Source organism: Solea senegalensis, linkage group LG21 (assembly GCF_019176455.1).
Source record: "Solea senegalensis isolate Sse05_10M linkage group LG21, IFAPA_SoseM_1, whole genome shotgun sequence".
NCBI lineage: Eukaryota > Metazoa > Chordata > Actinopteri > Pleuronectiformes > Soleidae > Solea > Solea senegalensis.
Window position 1 is genome coordinate 16,000,996 of NC_058040.1, and position 22,290 is coordinate 16,023,285.

At 40.3% G+C, this 22,290-nt stretch overlaps 1 protein-coding gene across 2 annotated transcripts in view; it reads right to left on the minus strand.

The window, feature by feature from the left end:
* The window catches only part of whrna (whirlin a), a 98,939-nt gene extending 79,599 nt beyond the window's left edge, over positions 1–19,340 (minus strand). The window contains exons 1-2 of one of the 2 annotated variants that reach the window (XM_044011958.1): positions 19,167–19,340; positions 15,639–17,284 (exon numbers count right to left, since the gene is read on the minus strand). In XM_044011958.1, coding sequence (XP_043867893.1) covers positions 15,639–16,400 — 762 coding nt within the window. In that variant the 5' untranslated portion in view covers positions 16,401–17,284; positions 19,167–19,340. The remainder of the gene's footprint in view (positions 1–15,638; positions 17,285–19,166) is intronic. The other variant, XM_044011959.1, reaches the window with a different exon arrangement.
* Positions 19,341–22,290: the final 2,950 nt, after the last annotated feature.

A 22,290-nucleotide genomic window follows, 5' to 3' on the forward strand; every position in this document is an offset into this window, starting at 1 on the left:
TGTGAAAGGATGAAAAAGGTCCAGCTCAATCTGCTGCTGTCTGTCCTCACTCCTCTTCCTCCTCACTCCTCCTCCTCCTCCTCATATCAGTTTTTTCCTCCTCGTCTGTTCAATCCATCACCAAAACACAGACAACAACCCACAGATTAAATAATAATCATCTCGCAGCAACATGGAGTCAATTATCCGTGTGCTCTGTGGCAGATTTTAAGTCTCTCGCCACCTTGTCAGGATCATAATCTGTGTCCGATCATCAGCGGCTTGTTTTTGACCCTGGGAATAAAAAAAAACAACCCTGAACCAATCAGAGCGAGTTCTCACGTCTGATCGTCTGATAGAAATATTACAGCGGAGGATTCAACCCAGGGCGAATTACGTGATGTCACCTGAATCGCCCTTGAGTTTTCAATCTTCCTAGAACCCTGCAGTCACTGTGTGTGCGTGTGCGTGTGTGTGTGTGTGTGTGTGTGTGTGTGTGTGTGCGTGTGCATGTGCGTGTGTGTGCGTGTGTGTGCGTGTGTGTGCGTGCGCGTGTGTCATCTTAAATTATGAGGGTTTAAAGTGGAGGGAAATATGTGGAATGATATTTCAGATGAATGACTACCTGCAATGAAGGAGGAAGAGGAGGAAGAGGAGGAACCATTAGCTTCTCAGACATAGAAGTCTAGAAAATATGAGGAGCGAACTTCTGGTCTGGAGAGAAACTTTTGAGCTGAGATTAAGAACATTAAACTGAGATTAAGGAATTTAAACATAGATTATGAATTCTGAATTGAGATTAATAACGTTTTACTAAAATTAATCATTTTGAACTGAGATTAAGAACATTAAACTGAGATTAAGGACTTTGAACTGAGATTAAGAATTTTGAACTGAGATTAAGAACACTAAACTCAGATTAAAAAGATTAAACTGAGATTAAGAACAACAAACTGAGATTAAGAACATTAAACTCAGATTAAAAAGATTAAACTGAGATTAAGAACAGCAAACTGAGATTAAGAATTTTGAACTGAGATTGAGAACATTAAACTGAGATTAAGAACATTCAACTGATTTTAAGAACACCAAACTGAGATTAAGAATTTTGAACTGAGATTAAGAACATTAAACTGATCTTAAGAACACCAAACTGAGATTAAGAACATTAAACTGATTTTAAGAACACCAAACTGAGATTATGAACATTCAACTGAGATTAAGAACATTCAACTGATTTTAAGAACACCAAACTGAGATTAAGAATTTTGAACTGAGATTAAGAACATTAAACTGATCTTAAGAACACCAAACTGAGATTAAGAACATTAAACTGATTTTAAGAACACCAAACTGAGATTATGAACATTCAACTGAGATTAAGAACATTCAACTGATTTTAAGAACACCAAACTGAGATTAAGCATTTTGAACTGAGATTAAGAACATTAAACTGATTTTAAGAACACCAAACTGAGATTAAGAACATTAAACTGATTTTAAGAACACCAAACTGAGATTAAGAATTTGTCACCTCTTAATGAAGAACTACCTACAACAGAAGTTATGAACAGGGCCAAAGTCCATAGAGAAAATCAGTGATTTTAGCTTTCACAGACACAGCAGCTGCTGGTCCACTGCTGCCTCTTGTGGTCAATTTGTGTCACTGAAGTTAATATAATCTATTAGATTAACCTATTTTATCTATCTTAATCTATTTCAAAAACAGCATTTGAACTTGTTGAGCGAGGCAGCAGAGGAACTCTCATGTGCCGTGATGTAAAATCACTGATTTTCTCGATGGACTTTGGTGCAGGAGAATCAGCGTTGGACACAAAGTGACACAAACTTTTTGTGTGTCTGTGTGTCTGTTGCCCCCGGTGACAACATGTTTTTACACCTGAACACGAGCACACGTACAAATAAATCCTGACATGAGCTCAAACCACGCAAAATGTCAGGCTTTAACCTCATTGTGTTTTCTTTTCTCTGGCGATTTGTGTCGTCTGAGGAAAAAGGTTTTCAGGTTTGACAAAGTCATTTTTAAAAACACTTCAGGGATTGAGTCGGTGTCAAACGCATTACGCCGCGCAGTAATGGAGTTGTGCAGTGGCCGGGGAAACCATTTCAGGCATTAAAAAGCAAAACTGTTCAATGAGGTGAGATTCTTTACATCTATAGATACATATCATACACTTTGATTCCTGCCATTCAAAGGTTTCTTTGCTCCATATAACAAATAAATGACTAAAACAATTGGCTTGTAGACCAAAAAAGACATTTGAGAAACATCATTATTATTTACATTATTTACATATGTATGTCATTTTGCAAAATTACGTACGATGCGATGTGATACGATAGAACCGGGTACAGTACAATTCCATAAGATACCAGGGGAAACTATTTCACTTCAAGTTTTAGGGATTTAAAAAACTAACTGTATATATATATATATATAGTTTGTATACTGTATATTGTGAATATTTTCTGTTTTCATTGCTCAAAATAAATCACAACAAGAGCAAATTGGTGCATAATCTAGCAAGTAATTTTACAACCAATTTAAATACATACACACTTAAATCTTAACTCAGGGGCCTCAAACTCAAAATGACCTAAGGGCCAGTGAACTTCCAGTCTGTGTAGTCATTTTGGTCGCCCACACACACACTCACACACACACAGGTCCATCACAGCTCACAGTGTGTGTGTGTGAGTGTGTGTGTGTCTCATAATTACACCTGTCAGGCAGCCACAGTCACAAGTGAAATAATAATGAACGTTAGAAGAATGTGAGCTCATTGATATTCAGAGCAGAGCTGCTGCAGTGACACCATGACGACCATGTTTAAGCGAACGCATCTTAAAAAACATTTTTACTCTTTGGCTTCAGACTCAGTGTGAGACGTTGGTTTTACCTGTTTTTATTTGTTTATTTATATTTTCTACAGTATTTTATTGTTAGTTTTTTTAGGTCTTTAAGTAGTTTTTCACTTCCGATACGATACCGATATTGCAGCCTTGAGTATTGGCCGATATCGATATTGATCCGATACGCTATCAGCACGACTCATACATACTTTACTTATTTTGTAGTGTAGTCGGTCAGTCAGTCATCATCTACCGCTTTATCCTCCACCAGAGGGTCGCGGGGGGGCTGTGCCAATCTCAGCTACATGGGGCGACAGGCGGGGTACACCCTGGACAGTTCGCCAGTCCATCGCAGGGCCATGTAGTGTAGTTAGTTGTAGTTAGTTTCATCAGGAGGAAAGTACCAAGTGCTAATGGGGGTGTTTTCAGAGCACCCGTGTTTCACAGGTTACAGCGTGTCTTCATAGAACACCCCCCTTGTTTTCATTATTTTGGATTAGCCCAACCCACACAGGGTGAGTGACTCGTCCCGCAGGTAAACCCGGAGCCCAGGGCTGGTCCTAGGGCTCAGCTAAGACGTACTAAGCTCCGTGTGTGGAGCTTCAGGACACATTTAAAACACACAAAGCTCTCGGCATGGCTGGTTTTTGGGGTATAATAAACAAACGGAGGCTGTTGAAAGTCGACAGGTGGCGCTGGTTTATGAAAAAAATTTGTTTTGGCAGCTCACCTCAGGATGAGCTAGCGTGGTGCTAATGGCTAGCTCGTGCTCTCTGTGCGGCTTCATGGCCTCTGAATTCAGAGGTTAAAGAAAAATGTTTCACCTCTGAAATAGCAGTAGCACACACACTGTTGTTGTGATCATGTGATCGACGTGCATCCAACACGCAGAGCCCACGTGATCACAACGGCGCTGCTGGATAGAAGAGCTGGAGCGGAATGGACTGTTGTATCGGAGCGCTTATATCGGAGATTTTAAAGGCAGTCCCATATAATCCGATACTCATTTTTTGGCTGATACTGGACAGATATCCGATATCAATATTGGATCAGGACATCCCTATCTTTAAGGTCTTATGTTTCTACAATTTTTAACTTTCTATTCTTTTCTGCAAAAAATATAATCTCTACGTTTTTTTGTAACTGTCTCCATGACAACACCTTGCTGTATAAACACAGTAAGTTACGAAGAGTGACGTCCTAAGCAAATCTGAAGAACAGCGATCGGGCATAAAAGATTGCAGGTTAAGACACAATATGATGCGATACGATAAGGAACGATATGATACAATACGGTACGATACGGTACAATGCAATACTGTACAATACAGTACAATGCGATACAGTACCACGTGATACAATGCGATACGACAGTATGATACGATGCGATGCGATACAGTACGGAACAACGTGATATGGAACACCGCAATGCGGTACAATATGATATGATACGACACAATACATGGTCAACAACCTTGTTAAAAAAGTAACCAAGTACCTTGAGTACATTTTTGTGTAGAATATTTCAGAACTCTTTCTGTGTCACGAGAACTTCCTGAACTTCAGCCGGAGCCACAGATGACGACTCGTCAGTTGAAAGTCTCAACGATCACAGTCTGAAACTGCTTGAGAATCATTTAGCGGTCGATGTAAATGCACCATTAGACCACGGGTGTCAAACTGTGGTTCTCCCAGAGTCAGACATCATTTCACTGAACTTCACACAGAGAACGAGCAGAAACGCAGCTCAGACTCAGACGCTCCATGACCAGATATTAATGGCTGCTTCCGGTGATTTAGTGCCGCGGAGGCCGGGTGATGGATTAGGGACACCTTCAACGTGAACTCGAGCATTTGGCCGATCCATCGTGAAGCAATTAGCCCGCGACAATGAAGTCTCACTTTGGCAGCGGAACCCAGGTGTGACGACCAGAGGGGGGGGGGCTAACGCTGACGGACAGAATGATGAGGTATGTGATACCACAGGGAGAGGAGGGGAGGAGCTGTACAGTACAGTATGAAGAGCAAAGGGAAAAAATACTACATTTCTCCAGCACCAAATCCCATTGAGAAAATGTATGATTTTAGCTCAAGGGGATAAAGGAAGTGCTGGTCCACTGCTGCCTCGTGTGGTCAGTTTATGTCACTTAGGTCAAATCAAACGAAGGAATTCAAACACCGAACGTACAAAATAACACATGTGAAGTTAGTGATGGAGGCAGGATTTCAGGCAAACAGGAGTTGTTGATCCGCTGCTGCCTCCGTCACTAACTTCACACGTGTAACTTTGTGAATTCTGTGTTTAAATTCCTTCACTTGATTTTACGTAAGTGACATAAACTGACCACACGAGGCAGCGGTAGACCAGCACCCTCCTGTATCCCCATGAGCTAAAATCGCACATTTTCTCAATGGGATTTGGTGCAGCAGAAATCAGGAAAAAAATCTGTCTCACGACCAAAATGAAGTGGTGAACACATGATAGCAGATAAAAACAAACCTGACACGAGAATAAAAGGAGGCAGTGAAGGGCAAAATAAAACATCAACAAGTCTAAAAGCTTAAATATAGGTTTAAATAAAACGAGTGAGACATCGTCGACGGTTTGTTTCCGTCCGTCGTCTCTCATCCCGACACAATTAAGCCTCCCACGCCGGTAAACACTTTAATATTCATTAGACATGCGTGGAACAAACAACACTTCTGAGACCTGCCACAGCAGCCGCCCACTTAATTAAAGCAAATTCTAAATATTTCACATGGTAATTATAGGGAGGAATGGAACGCCACTAAAAAGGGGTAGTTCAGGACTTTTTGAAGTGGGGTTGTGTGAGGTATATATGAGGACAACAATCCTACTAAAAAACTCAACTTATAATATCAACGCCAACTTAAGAGTACACTATGTGAAACAGATGTTCCCACAACAAAGTCCATTGAAAACAATGATTTTAGCTCACGGGACACAGGAGTCGTTGATCCACTTCTGCCTCCTTCAATAAGTCCAAATGTCTAAGGGTTCAGGTTCATCTCAGTGACACTAACTCAACACACGAGGCAGCAGTGGACCAGCAGCTCCTGTGTCTCCTTGAGCTAAAACAGCCAATTTTCTCAATGGAGTTTGGTGCAGGGAGCGAGCCATTTACAAAGTGAGGGGTCAGTGTAAACTATGTCTAACAGTGAAAATATTGTGGCAAAACTTATTCTTAAGACACGGTAGACTGAAGATAGTGGAGATAGTTTTATTCAATGTGATAATTAGTTCAAATTAAGTTGAAGAAGAAGAATTTCACAGATTTTTTTCAATGGAATTGGGTGTGGGAGAGTGAATGGTTTAGAACAGGGGTGGGCAATTATTTTCCCCAAGGGGCCACATGAGAAACCAAAAATATTGTTGAGGGCCGGGCCAAATTTGAATGAATTTTAACTTAATTTTATCTCTTTTATCTAAAAAAGCAGTCAATTTGGCAGCATACAAACACACACAATAAACACAATTACTAATCAACTCTATTAAAAATATCCAATTACTACACTATATAATGAATACTATTATACTATACTACTGTGGTGCAGTGCAGTGACCACGACCCCTACACCCCCAATATTAAGCAGTCCAAGTCTTGTTGAAAACGCGCCATTTGGAATTAACTTTGCTTTTTTTAACGTGATTCGACATTTTTAGGAGGTCGGGGTAACTGGCTAGCGTCACATGTCGCTACGTCAGGCTTTTCAAAATAAAAGCTACACAGCATAAATACTTGTTCATCTGTGTTTATGACTGACATACCGCGGGCCGGATAGGGATGTATCTGGGTTCATCGTTATCATATAAAAATACAGGTCAACTCTTCCACTCTTTTAGAGTGAAAACTTGATTTTTCCTCCGTTTTCATCAGCACATTCAGTTCAGTTGTGTTTGTGCTTCTCTCTCGCTCTGTTTTCTTCTCACGCTGCCAAATGTTCACTCTGCAGCCAAAGACGCAAACTAACACTCAATCTCAATCTCAGCACAATCTCCTCGTCCTCCTGTCTGAGCAGAAGCTGGACACACACACACTCATCCACTTAAAGCACTCACTCACCATTAATTACCGGATTAAGAGACTTCTTTATGTTTTTTTTAAAACTTTTGGCCGACGAGCAGCAGAGGGAAAAATGTCTAAAAAGTCTTGCAACCATTAGTGCTGGGTGCTTATCAGAAACTTTCAATATGGTGCAAAATAAGGGTTGAGCGAAAGGGAATTGGTCTTGTAACCCAGTTCCCATTGCTCATGGTTAATTGGACACTCTAAATTGATCCCGGTGTCCTCCTGTGTCCCAAACTTTAAAATATGATGGTAGTTAACTCCAGACTCCACACTTGCATCACATTTAACAACTTTTACTTTTTGTTCCTAAGAAACAAGCGTAAATGTTAGCTCCACTCCAACCACATAATGCAGTGTCTGTTAGCTTAAACACTCCATTAGCATCACTTTTTAACTTTTCAGACTAGCTTAGCTGTTAGCTCCACTGCTAGCCATGTGAGGAAAAACACAGCCAAGACTTGTACTACTGTTTTACAAAAGTGTTGTTGACATATAAACAAAGTGGTTTGTGAGTAAAAGGTTAAAACGCACATACAAACACAACAGTCTACAAAACTGCTGTGTAGCGTGTTTGATAGCTTTAGCAAAGCTGCTGTGTCCTCAGTCTTCCTTCCTTCCTTATTTGCTTTGATGCTGATGGGAGCCCGTCTTATGCTAGCTAAATCTTTACAGTTAAAAAGGTAGTAACTCCAGACTCCATGTTAGCATCACATTTGAGAAAAGAAGAAACAAGCTTAGCTGTTAGCACCACTCCAAACGCACTTAAATTGAGACAGTGCTGTGCATTTGTTAGCTTTATCACTGCATTAGTATCACTTTCTAACTTCTGAGACTAGCTTAGATGTTAGCTCCAAAGCTAGCCACGCCAAATCTTATTAATTGATTACTAAATTAATCATTAACTAATTAATCAGTTTGAATGTTTGTTTTCAGATTTTTCAGCTTCCTAAAAGTGAATATTTTCTCATTTCTTTGTTTCATATTAACAAATAAATAATTTAAACGGAATCATTTTGGTTTGAGGAGAAAACACGACATTAGAGAATATAATTTTGAGGTTTTAAAATCACTGTAACACAAATACTCAAATCAATTGCAGAAATAATAATTCGTTGGTTAGTTAGCCCTACAATAGGCTAACTAACTAGAGGAAACTTGATGTAAGAATTAATATCGGGTATTTACGATATTACGCGTTACAGACGAGTTTCGATACACGACGGCTCAATGTTCCATTCATGTATTTTGTTTGTTTTTTCACTTCCGTCCTTGAAGCAACAAATTCAATCTGCCAACATCTTTAAAAGAAGCAAAAGAAGAAGAAGAAGAGTAGGAAATGCTGACTGTCCAAACACAAGCCATGACTGCTTTTATACTCGAACACCTCACGACTGGACGCCGGCCAGTACGAGCCGGTGGCCAAACGAGCCGCTGGAGCGGTGAGGTGATAAGTGTTCCACCGGGGGCTCAAGGGCAACGCGGAGTTTTCTCAAGTAGCAACTGTGAGTTTGCACTTTATTTAATCAGATTTGCAGCGGGTCCAACTCTTCAATCTGCTCCTGGACGTTAAAGACGGACAGCTGCTGCGCCCCGAGAGACACTTTAATAACACCAGTTTCAAAAATTACAAATATAGATTCACCCTTTCATTTGACTGTTTGTTAAACGCAAATATCTGACAACTTTGTTTACAGCTGAGCAATAATTCAGCGTCACGATAAATCACAATATCATTTTATCAAATGTTTCAATATATTTCAAAATAATGATGAACTGTCTGAAATGTGAATATTATCCGAATGATTCTTTGCTCCATAAAAGAAAGAAATCATTCAAATTGAATAAGTTTGTGGATAAAACCAAAAATCTCAGCTGCTCAGAACACGGTGGTGCTGATGCCATAACCCGACATTTCAGAAATATCATGTCAGAAATGTTCTGCTGCCGTGAAGGAAGAAATATTCAGACCCAAACATGAGTCAGTGAAAAAATGCTGCTTCTTTTTATCTGAAAATAAATCCACACAGTCGACAGTGAAGCTGACGCACACTCTTCAATCAGCTTTCATCATTTTCTCTCTGACACCAAGAATCGTACCACGGATTCCAAATATTCCATCATCACCATATCAAGTATTACAGAGTATTGAGAGTATAGTATCAGTGATACAGAGTATTCAGAGTACAGTAGCAGTGATACAGAGTATTTAGAGTATAGTATCCGTGATACAGAGTATTTAGAGTACAGTATCAGTGATACAGAGTATTTAGAGTATAGTATCAGTGATACAGAGTATTTAGAGTACAGTATCAGTGATACAGAGTATAGTATCAGTGATATAGAGTATTCAGAGCACAGTATTCAGTGATATATAGTATTCAGAGTATAGTATCAGTGATATAGAGTATTTAGAGTATAGTGTCAGTGATATAGAGTATAGTATCAGTGATATAGAGTATAGTATCAGTGATATAGAATATTCAGGGTGTAGTATCAGTCATATAGAGTATTCAGAGTATAGTATCAGTGATATAGAGTATAGTATCAGTGATATAGAGTATTCAGGGTGTAGTATCAGTGATATAGAGTATAATATCAGTGATATAGAGTATTCAGAGTATGCAGATCAGTGATATAGAATATGCAGAGTATAGTATATTATCAGTGATATAGAGTATTCAGTGTGTAGTATCAGTGATATAGAGTATAATATCAGTGATATAGAGTATTCAGAGTATGCAGAGTATAGTATCAGTGATATAGAGTATGCAGAGTATAGTATCAGTGATATAGAATATTTAGGGTGTAGTATCAGTGATATAGAATATTCAGGGTGTAGTATCAGTGATATAGAGTACAGTATCAGTACTGAGAGTACTGAGAGTACTGACTGGCCTCAGATTAAAACACCAGTGTGGTTCTCTAACAGCAGCTGCTCTGACTCTGAACACACTGAACACCACGAGCCTCCTGTGATGTAAAACACCATTTAAAGTGAGTGGTTTTATAAACTAATGAGCTTTTACAGACTGTAATAAAAGCATCTGTGGCAGACAGAAGAAGACAGAGGCTGCAGAAACAACAACGTATGGACTTTTTAGTCTTCTTAGTGAGTCTGTTTGTCCAGAAACGTCTGCCAGCTGAAAACTGTGAGTCCCTGTGAGTCTCTCTCATGGTCAGTCAGGGGTTAAAAGGAAGAGGAATAATTCATCTGTGCTGTGGTGAAGTGTTAAACCTTGGAGGAGCCTTCAGGCAACAACTGGCTACATGTTTACTCCAAGAAGAAGAAGAAGAAGAAGAAGAAAAACAGTCCAAACTCTGCTGCTCACTGTTATTAAAGATCTAACGTGAATGAACATCATGAGTCTGGAGGTGAAGCCTGAAGCCACTGCACCACATTTACTGCGGCGGCGTCTGTCGTCTCCTGAGCAGAGGACGCAGCAGCAGGTTGTCTCCAGTCTGGAGAAACTGAATACTCCAGGGATGAGTTTTAATTTAGTTTTAATTTAGTTTTAGTTTGACCTCTGTGACAGGAAACAGAACATACAGAGCTACATTGGCTAATAGACAGATACAACGCCACCTGTGGAGGCGGAGTCAGACGTACATGGACAATAAATACATTTTCTCCTACACATGTAGACTTAGTCTGACTAAAGCCTTAGTCTGATTAAGGCAGAAAATTTAGGACATTTTGTTAAAGTGAGGACACTTAAAGTGAGGACATTTTGTTAAAGTGAGGACATTTAATCACTTGACAGTACTGTATCAAAGAATTGAACAGTTGAGGTTTGTTTTTCCTAACAGAATAATTATTAATAAAATAAATGATGATGTCATAATGACAATCACAGGTAATGACGGTGTGTCACCGAGAGGACGAGGAGGACGGACGGAGAGTCTAAAACTGACAGCATCTTAACGGGGACGTGAGCCAAAGCCAGACTGTTAGGAGACAGAGGGACAGACACACACACACAACTGCGAGACATCGACTCTGCAGGAAACGACAACCTGCAGCCTTTATCAAGAGACACACACAGACACAGACACACACAGATACTCAGAGACACACACACAGACACAGACACACACAGACACACACACAGATACTCAGAGACACACACACACACACACACACACACACAGAGGCACACAGATACTCAGAGACACACAAACACACACACAGACATACACATACACACAGATACTCAGAGACACACAAACACACACACAGACATACACATACACACAGATACTCAGAGACACACACAGATAGACACACACACACACAGATACTCAGAGACACACACACAGACACACAGGACACAGACACACACACAGATACTCAGAGACACACACACACACACACAGACACACACCTATACTCAGAGACACACACACACACACACACACACAGATACTCAGAGACACACACAGATAGACACACACACACACAGATACTCAGACACACACACACACACACACACACACACAGATACTCAGAGACACACACACACACACAGACACATATACTCAGAGACACACACACACACACACAGATACACAGAGATTCAGTGACTCTGATCAGGGTCATGCCAGGGTTAGGGTGTGGTAATGCAAATTAAAAGACAAGGGCGGGGCTACAAGTGGGCGTAACTATAAGCAGGGGAACTTCAACTGACGAGACAACAGCAGCAAAACATTCGGGTTCTCTGAAATGTGTGCAATAAACACAACTGAATTAAAGTGAAGACAAAAAATATCTTTTCTTTCTGACCTCACACACACGCGCACACGCACACACGCGCACACACACGTTTCCTCTGCGTCGTAGAATCTTGACTTTGTGTAATTAAAGAAACAAAGAAACAGAGTTTTAAACTCTCATCTTTTCTCACTGTGGACAGATTATTGATCTGTGATTCTAAAAACACTGACTTCCTGTTTGAACTCAATCTAAGCAGAGACACGATCAATAATCCCTCTTCGTTCGAGATTAGACAACAACACGGTAAATATTTTATCTGTTTAAGAAGACATTTTGTCACCCTGACTGGACCGTACCATTTCACTCTGAAACCCTGAAAGTGAAGGGTGCCAAAGAATGGAACCGCTGGTGATTATTCCTCATGGAGACATAGAAACTGTTCTGAACCAAACTCCACCAATGAACGATTTAGTGAACGTAAAGAAAACAGACGACGAGAAGGAAAAAAGAAACACAATAGAAGAAGAGAGATGAACGTTGGTTGAGGTCTGGACTGATTTCATCACAACGACTCGGGAAGATCGATAATCTCTGCTCGGCGGATTAAACGTGGACAAAATTGATTGGGATTGTGTGAATGGATGATTCACTCATTAGTATTCAAGTGATCACAGTTTGAGATGACGTTCAGCGCTGAAGGTGAACGCACACAGAAGGTTCACGGCTGCGTTTACAAACTGACACTATTGTCAAGGGTTTAAGCCTCATTTGTACGTGGAAATAAATCACATATGTGGCTTTTTACCAAAGTAGATAGAGAGATGGGTGGATTACATGCAGACGTCTAATATCCCCTAATATGGGGATTATTTAAGTATAAAAATAAGGAAACCTTGAAGTTTGTACCACTTTCTGAACCCTTCACTCTCTGCACCAAACCCCATAGAGAAAATCAAAGATTTTACATCACAGAGACACAGGAGTTGTTGATCCACTGTTGCCTCCTTCATACGTTCACATGTGTTATTTTGTAAAATTCAGCGTTTGAAATCCTTTGTTCAGATTAACTGAAGTGACACAAACTGACCACACGAGGCAGCAGTAGACCAGCAGCCCCTGTGTCCCCGCAAGCTAAAAACGATGATTTTCTCTGTGGGCTTTGGTGTGAGAGAGCGAGCGGTTTACAAACTACAGTTTCCTGTTGGACAGTGAAATAATGTGGCATGTGACATATTCGTAACTAGGGACGTCCCGATCCGATATTGATATCGGTCCAATATCAGCCAAAATACGCATATCGGATTATATCGGAGTGCCTCTAAAATCTCCGATACAACACTTCTATCCAGCAGCGCCGTTGTGGTTCTGCGTGTTGGATGCATGTAGATCACATGATCACAACAACAGCGTGTGTGCGCTACTGCTATTTCAGAGGTGAAACATTTTTCTTTAACCTCCATTAGCCATTAGCACCATGCTAGCTCATCCCGAGGCAAGCTGCTAAAACAACATTATTTCGTAAACCAGCGCCACCTGTCGACTTTCAACAACCTCCGTTTGTTAATTATACCCCAAAAATCAGCCATGACAAGAGCTTTGTGTGTTTTAAATGTGTCCTGAAGCTCCACACACGGAGCTAAGTACGACTGAGGGCTCCGGGTTTACCTGCGGGACGAGTCACTCACCCTGTGTGGGTTGGGCTAATCCAAAATAATGAAAACAAAGGGGGTGTTCTCTGAAGACACGCTGTTACCTGTGAAACACGGGTGCTGATATCGTATCAGATCAATATCGGTATCGAATCGGAAGTGAAAAAGTAGGACATCCCCATTCGTAACACATATTAGACTTAAGCTAAGTGGCTAAAATGTATTTTGTTGTACACTTAAAAACACACAACGCCCTTTAAATGCTGCTTTTAAAGTGCGTAGAAGAAGAAAACATCGATATAACATACACTATTGATCTCCATAAGTCGTTTAACCTCACGTATAAAAAACCACAAACCTCAGATTTATGAGTGTTTACAGTAAAAGACAGCATCATTCATTCATTCATTCATTCATTTTCAGTGTGGTGAATAACAGACTCATCAAACCACTGATCCTGTGAGGCCTTTGTCTAACTCGTCAGTCTTCACACCTGCTCTTTCATCACCTCAGTGGAAAATAAACTTCAACAACTAACCGACGACTCGTCCATTCTCATGTGGTTTTTTTTTAAAATGATTAAACACCAGTTTTCTGATTTTTCAGCTTTATAAACATGAATATTTCCTGCTTTCTTTGCTCCGTGTAACAAAGAAATCATTCAAACTGGATCATTCTGGTTTATGGACATAAGGAAGATTTTTTTTAGCATTTTATGGACAAAAAAAACAAGAAAATAATCAACTATGAGAATAATCATTACTTCATAGATGGTAAAATTCAGTGAATGTCAGTTTTCTCTCATTATCCACTATTAAGGTTTCATATTCATGGCTTTTATGGCAGATTCTTCCACTTTAAATGATTACTTTAAAAGGAAAGTTTGTGAAAGGCTTAATTAAACCATAAGAGTAAACTTAAATACACAGTTTTTGCTTTGTGGATAAAAAGATATTAGAGAACATCATTATTTTGAGGTTTGGGAAACATTTTCCGACATTTTATGAACCAAACGATCAATTAATAAAGAAAATAATCAACAGAATAATCACAACTTTCAGCCCTGAATCTTTACACTTTCTTGTGTCGACAACAAAGCAAACTGGACTGAAGTCGTCCCAGTTTTTATTCTTAGTTCACAACAGCAGAGCAGCGAGGCGTGCACACGCGCGCACACACACACACACACACACACAGTGTGTCTATGGTTACCACCTGCCTTGTCAAGTGTCTTGTTACCTGCACGCTTTAATGACATTCTCCTCCTGACAGGAAGTTGTGGAGTCGTCAATCAAACAAACAAACATGGAGAATCGCTCTCACTGAAAACAGCTGCTGCCAGACAAGGTCTGTGATATGTTAAGAACATGTTAAATATACTTTATCTCACTGTTAAACAGCTTTTTACAGCAGGAAAATGAAGTTTGGAAACCATTCACTCTCCTGCACCAAACCCCAGAGAGAAAACCTGCCATTTAAGCTCTTAATGACACGGGAGTTGTTGATCCACTGCTGCCTCATCAGTGAGTTCACATGTGTTATTTTGTGACTTCTGCATTTGAAATTTTTCATTCAGTTTTACCTCAGTGACACAAAGTGACCACACGAGGCAGCAGTAGACCAGCAGCTCCTGTGTCCCTGTGAGCTTAAATCACTGATTTTCTCTATGGGGTTTGGTGTGGGAGAGTGAGCGTTTTATTGAGGCACAAAGGTCAATGTATTATCTCTGATGTCTTTAGAACATGTTCACGTCTTTATCTCACCGTTAGACTCTCTTACAACAGGAAACTGAAGTTTGTGAACCACTCACTCTCCCACACCAAAGTCCATGGAGAAAATCAGTGATTTTAGCTCACGGGGACACAGGAGCTGCTGGTCTACTGCTGCCTCGTGTGGTCGGTTTGTGTCACTGAGTTAAATCAGAGTGAATGCCAAAATCACAAAAGAACACATCTGAACTTAGTGATGGAGGCAACAGTGGATCAACAACTCCTGTGTGTGTGAGGTTAATAAAATCAATGGTTTTCTCTGTGGACTTTGGTGTGGCAGAGTGAGAAACTTCAGTTTCCTGTTGAGATAAAGACGTGAACTTAGTTCTTATGTCAAACTTTGTTTGTGTCCTTGCTGGCAGCCATGTTTTAAAAAGCACAAACTATCCTCTCTCTTTTATAAAACTCGAAGAATGTTTCTGTTTTCTTTGTTCAGTTGTTACTCATGTACATGGTCAGGCCCCGCCCTCTTGAAACGCACCTGTCCATCACAACATGACCCAGCGCGCGCTCACACACACACGCGCACACACACACACACAGAGAGAGAGAGAAAACTTGTTACCTTGACAGCCTCCGCGTGCGTGACTTTATCAAACACTTTGTCGTTGACTTTCATGATCTGGTCTCCGATGCGCAGCCCCTCCTTCTCCGCCAGACTCCCGGGCTCCACCAGGGACACGTAGATGCCCACGCCGTGCTCCGAGCCCCCGCGGATGCTGAAGCCCAGGCCCTCGTTGCTCTTGTGCCGCTTCATGTTGACCTGGCGCAGCGCCCCCGGTGGCTCGTGGATGAAGTTCCTGCCGAGCAGCGGCACCAGCGGAGCTGTCCCGTCGCTGCTGGTGCTGAAACTGTCCGGGGAGCCGCGCAGCGCCACCTGCAGCTCCGGCGCGGCTCCGGAGGGCGACAGGTGCGCGGCGGGGGGAGTCGGGCTCGCGCTGCGGGGGAAGTCGAGTCCCGCCGCGGGCTCCGCGCTGCCGTTGCTCGTCGCGACTAAATCCGACTTGAGGTAGAGTCCCTCCGACGTGTACTGCTCGAAGAGCAGCTGGTCCGAGCGCGGGATGACGAGCCGCAGCATCGGCAGCAGCTGCCGCTTGCTGGGCGCGTTCAGGATGACGTGGAGCGTCTGCACGAGGTCGTAGACGTTGCGCTTGGAGTGGTAGACGTTGAGACAGTGGATGAACTGCTCGCGCTCGAAGTCGTTGAGCAGCAGGTTGAGCGCGTTGTGCAGCTTGCGCACGTTGGCCGACAGCGTGCGCGCGCTGGACGAGGCCACGGAGTTGGCGGAGGAGCTGAGCGACACGCGCTCCAGGTCGGTGCTGCTCATGGTGGCGCAGTGGCGGCGGGCGGTGCGTGTTAAAGGGCAGCTGAGGCAGCCGCTGCGGGCTGGAGGAGGAGGAGGAGCGCGAGGAGCGGGCTCAGTCCGGCGGCGCTGCGCATGGCGGCGGCGGCGGGAGGAGGACGCGCTCTGCGGCTCTGAGCTTCACCGACGATCCGTAAACTTCCTCTGAAACTTCACCGTTTGATCCAAATCATTAATCATTCCACTTTATCTTAACTCATTAACGAACATGATTCAGACTTAAAAAAACAAAAACCTCGTTATATTCTGAGAAACTTCGTGCGTAAAAATGCGTCAAACCTGGAGCCTGAGCCTCTGTGTGTGTGTGTGTGTGTGTGTGGTCAGGTCAGGTGACCTCACAGTCTCCGGTGTCTCTCACCGTCACCACCTGCTCTGCGCTGCGGGCGGAGAGAACCACAACCGCGGCCGCTGAAAGCAGCGAGAGCCGGAGCCGCGGAATTTATTCCACAGCAAAAAAAAACAAACAAAAAAAGACAAAACACAAGAAAATAAAATAGAATAAAAAGAGATAAAAGTTGTTTTTATCCTCCGGTGCTGACTCCGAGTCCTCAGGAGTTTCCTAACATCAGCTCCGGTGACGCTTTTAGTTCCAAACGACAGAAAATCCAGAGTTTTTATCCGGAACCAGGTTCTGTTTCCTCCCGTTGGTGAAGTTGTGACCCACGGCTCCGTGTCTCCAGTGTCTCCGGTGTCGTCGGTGTCTCCGGTGTCTCCAGCAGCAGCGGAACGTTGCTCCTCCACAGAAGCTCAGAGGAGACTGACAAACCGCGGCTCTCACGCTGTCCCTGACAGGAAGTGACGTCAGCGCGTGAAGCCACAGTAGTGCGTCACCGAGGTCCGCTCGTGTGCTATATTTTTTTTTTGTGTAACAAAATCACGTTAAAGTCACATAATTCATTACATTCACGCGGGGAAAAAAACTATTTATTGTTGATTTATTATTTATTAAATAACATGTAGGTGGTTACCATGGAAACACAGGTGTACCAGCAACAGAAAACAAAAACAACTTAGAATTCTCAGGTCATGTTAGGTCAATATTTTTTAGACTTTGACAAATATAATATTATAATAATTAAATCTCATAAATGTTCTTAAACCCTAACGTGTAACGGCAATAAAGTCCATAGAAAGTCATTAATATGAAATAAAACGTAAAAAAATAATAACAAAATAATATTTATGATTTAAAAGTTTAAAATTATGAGAGAAGTCATGTAAAACATAAACACATGTAAATAATGAGGTAAGAAAGTTAAACATTATTACTTAAAATGTGAAATTACAGGATAAAGTCATAGTTATGTGATAGAAAAGCTGAAATGATGAGATAAAAAGTTATTTACAAGATAATGATAATAATTATATTCCACAATTTCTTTAAACCCTAATGTGTAACGATAATAAAGTCTTCTCTAAGTTGATGAAAAGTCATTAATGTGAAATAAAATGTAAAAATTATTAAATCAAAACACTGAAATTATGAGATATGAAAAGTTATAATCACTGTATGATACGATTAAAAAGTAATTAATATGAAATAAAACGTAAAATAATCAAAAATAATGACATAAAAGTTTATAATCATGAGAGAAGTCTTTCATATGAAATATAAGCCATAAAAACATCTGAGGTAAGAAAGTTAAAAATGTTTAATGTAATAACTATGGGATAAAGTCATAGCTATGTGACAAACAAATCTGAAATTATGAGATAAGAGTAAAAAAAAACTAATATATTGAGGGTGAAAAGTCATAATTCATTGATACAAACTCATTATAATGAGATTAAAGTTATTGATTTAAAAAAAGAGATAAAACATTAAAACGATCAGATAAAACAAACAAAAACATATTAATTACAAGATATAACATCATCAGAGATCATTTAATTTATTGTTGAATTCTTCAGCGTTTTTTTAATTTCCTGTTTCTCTGCTGTGATATCATCAGGTCAGAGGTCAGAGGTCACTCCAAAATAAAACCAAACAGTCATTCTGTCCGAGTTATGAGGCAGAAAGTGAAGAGTTAAAATGTGAAAAAACACCTTAAATATCCTCAAAGATCCTCAGTCATCAGCCATAGAGAAAATCACAGCACAGAAGGAGTCTCCATTCATAAGTTCAAATGTCTTATTTTTGAAATTCTTCGTTCCGATTTACCTCAGTGACACAAAGTGACCACACGAGGCAGCAGAGGACCAGCATGGGGTTTGGTGTGGAAGAGTGAGCAGTTGATAAACTTCATTTTCCAGTCAAAAATGGTTGTTTAATCACAATAAGACTCAACAAATCAATTATTTCTCAAGAGATCATCATAACAAACATAAAAAAACATGTTTTTATAAAACAATATTTGATTAAATAAGCTTAGAAAATACAGAATCTTCCTAAAAGTCTTCATAAATAAAACTGATCCACATCAAACCACACAAACATTGATCCATGTCTAAAAATAGCTCCCTGTGTTTTAAAGTGATTGATTATTTGATGCTGCTGCTGCTCACAGCTCTCACAGTCACGTGATCTACACGGATGAGACGACACCAGTCAACAATTTACTGTACAAATATGCACATTCAGATGCAGTTCACTGGTTTGTGTCACTTTGAAAGCGGTTTACTCTCCCGCACCAAAGTCCATCGAGGAAATCAGCAGATTTGGCTCACTGAGGTTAATGTGAACAAAGGATTTCAAATGCCCAAGTAAACAAATATGACATATTTACTCACCGATGGAGGCAGCAGTGGATCAACAACTCCTGTGACCTGTGAGCTACAATCCCTGACTTTCTCTCTGGGGTTTGGTGCAGGAGAACGAGAGGTTTACAAACTTCAGTTTCCTGTCGGAAAAAGTTTGTCTAAAGGTGAGTTAAAGTAGTCAACATGTTGTTAAGATATATATATATATATATATATATATATATATATATATATATATATATATATATATATATATACATGTATATATATATATATATATATATACATATAGACTACAGACGGTTGAGATTAAGGCTGACACCTGAATGATCCCTTTATCAGGCCAAGTCTTCAGCCTGTGAGGTCAAACATGAACGAAACACATTTTAAATTTATTCACAGAGATGAATTTTGTTTCCTCCTCTTCATCTGCCTTCTCTCCTCCACACACACACACACACACACACACACACACACACACACACACACACACACACACACACACACACACACACACACACAGTGGAGTGATAGATAACAGTGTGTCGCTCACAGTGCTGCTCAGGTGAAATAAGGTGTGGAGTGATGGCAGAAGTCTCTCTTCTTCATATCCATGGATCAGCAGAACACACACACACACACACACACACACACACACACACACACACACACGCACACACACACGCACCCATGGATCAACAGAACAGCTGAGTCCAGATTAACTTCCCCGCCTTTCTGACACCAGAGAAAATAAACGGGCAAAACAAACTGCAGCTCTTTGCATTTTAGTCACGAGACTGTTGAGTTATGTCACACTGACTTATGCTGCGCCGACACACACACACACTCTCACACACTCTCTCTCTCTCACACACACACAGAAACTTTTAGTTCATGAAAAGAATTTTAGGAAATGTGACATTACCCATTAGCACACATAGCTACTGCGATCTAAATGTACTATATAGCTTTAGAACATACAGCTACTGTGACGTAAACAAATGTTATTTAGCATAATTAGCCCATGTAGCTCCTGTGATCTAAAGGTGCTATTTAACATTAGCTCACTTAGTTCCTGCGATCTGAATGTGCTAGCTTTAGCACATGTAGTTGATGTCATTGAAGTGTGCCATTAAGCTTTAGCACACATAGCTACTGCGATCTAAATGTACTATATAGCTTTAGAACATACAGCTACTGTGACGTAAACAAATGTTATTTAGCATAATTAGCCCATGTAGCTCCTGTGATCTAAAGGTGCTATTTAACATTAGCTCACTTAGTTCCTGCGATCTGAATGTGCTAGCTTTAGCACATGTAGTTGATGTCATTGAAGTGTGCCATTAAGCTTTAGCACACATAGCTACTGCGATCTAAATGTACTATATAGCTTTAGAACATACAGCTACTGTGATGTAAAAAAAGTTATTTAGCATAATTAGCCCATTTAGCTCCTGTGATCTAAATGTGCTATTTAACATTAGCGCATGTAGCTCCTGTGATCTAAACGTGCTAGCTTTAGCACATGTAGTTGATGTCATTGAAGTGTGCCTTTAAGCTTTAGCACACATAGCTACTGCGATCTAAATGTACTATATAGCTTTAGAACATACAGCTACTGTGATGTAAAAAAAATTTATTTAGCATAATTAGCACATGTAGCTCGTATGATCTAAAGGTTCTATTTAACATTAGCTCACTTAGTTCCTGCGATCTGAATGTGCTAGCTTTAGCACATGTAGTTGATGTCATTGAAGTGTGCCATTAAGCTTTAGCACACATAGCTATTGCGATCTAAATGTACTATATAGCTTTAGAACATACAGCTACTGTGATGTAAAAAAATGTTATTTAGCATAATTAGCACATGTAGCTCGTATGATCTAAAGGTGCTATTTAACATTAGCTAACTTAGCTAGCTTTAGCACATGTAGTTGATGTCATTGAAGTGTGCCATTAAGCTTTAGCACACATAGCTACTGCGATCTAAATGTACTATATAGCTTTAGAACATACAGCTACTGTGATGTAAACAAATGTTATTTAGCATAATTAGCCCATTAGCTCCTGTGATCTAAAGGTGCTATTTAACATTAGCTAACTTAGTTCCTGCGATCTGAATGTGCTAGCTTTAGCACATGTAGTTGATGTCATTGAAGTGTGCCATTAAGCTTTAGCACACATAGCTACTGCGATCTAAATGTACTATATAGCTTTAGAACATACAGCTACTGTGATGTAAACAAATGTTATTTAGCATAATTAGCACATGTAGCTTCTGTGATCTAAACGTGCTATTTAACATTAGCTCACTTAGTTCCTGTGATCTGAATGTGCTAGCTTTAGCACATGTAGTTGATGTCATTGAAGTGTGCCATTAAGCTTTAGCACACATAGCTACTGCGATCTAAATGTACTATATAGCTTTAGAACATACAGCTACTGTGACGTAAACAAATGTTATTTAGCATAATTAGCCCATGTAGCTCCTGTGATCTAAAGGTGCTATTTAACATTAGCTCACTTAGTTCCTGCGATCTGAATGTGCTAGCTTTAGCACATGTAGTTGATGTCATTGAAGTGTGCCATTAAGCTTTAGCACACATAGCTACTGCGATCTAAATGTACTATATAGCTTTAGAACATACAGCTACTGTGATGTAAAAAAAGTTATTTAGCATAATTAGCCCATTTAGCTCCTGTGATCTAAATGTGCTATTTAACATTAGCGCATGTAGCTCCTGTGATCTAAACGTGCTAGCTTTAGCACATGTAGTTGATGTCATTGAAGTGTGCCTTTAAGCTTTAGCACACATAGCTACTGCGATCTAAATGTACTATATAGCTTTAGAACATACAGCTACTGTGATGTAAAAAAAATTTATTTAGCATAATTAGCACATGTAGCTCGTATGATCTAAAGGTTCTATTTAACATTAGCTCACTTAGTTCCTGCGATCTGAATGTGCTAGCTTTAGCACATGTAGTTGATGTCATTGAAGTGTGCCATTAAGCTTTAGCACACATAGCTACTGCGATCTAAATAGCTACTGCGATCTAAATGTACTATATAGCTTTAGAACATACAGCTACTGTGATGTAAACAAATGTTATTTAGCATAATTAGCACATGTAGCTTCTGTGATCTAAACGT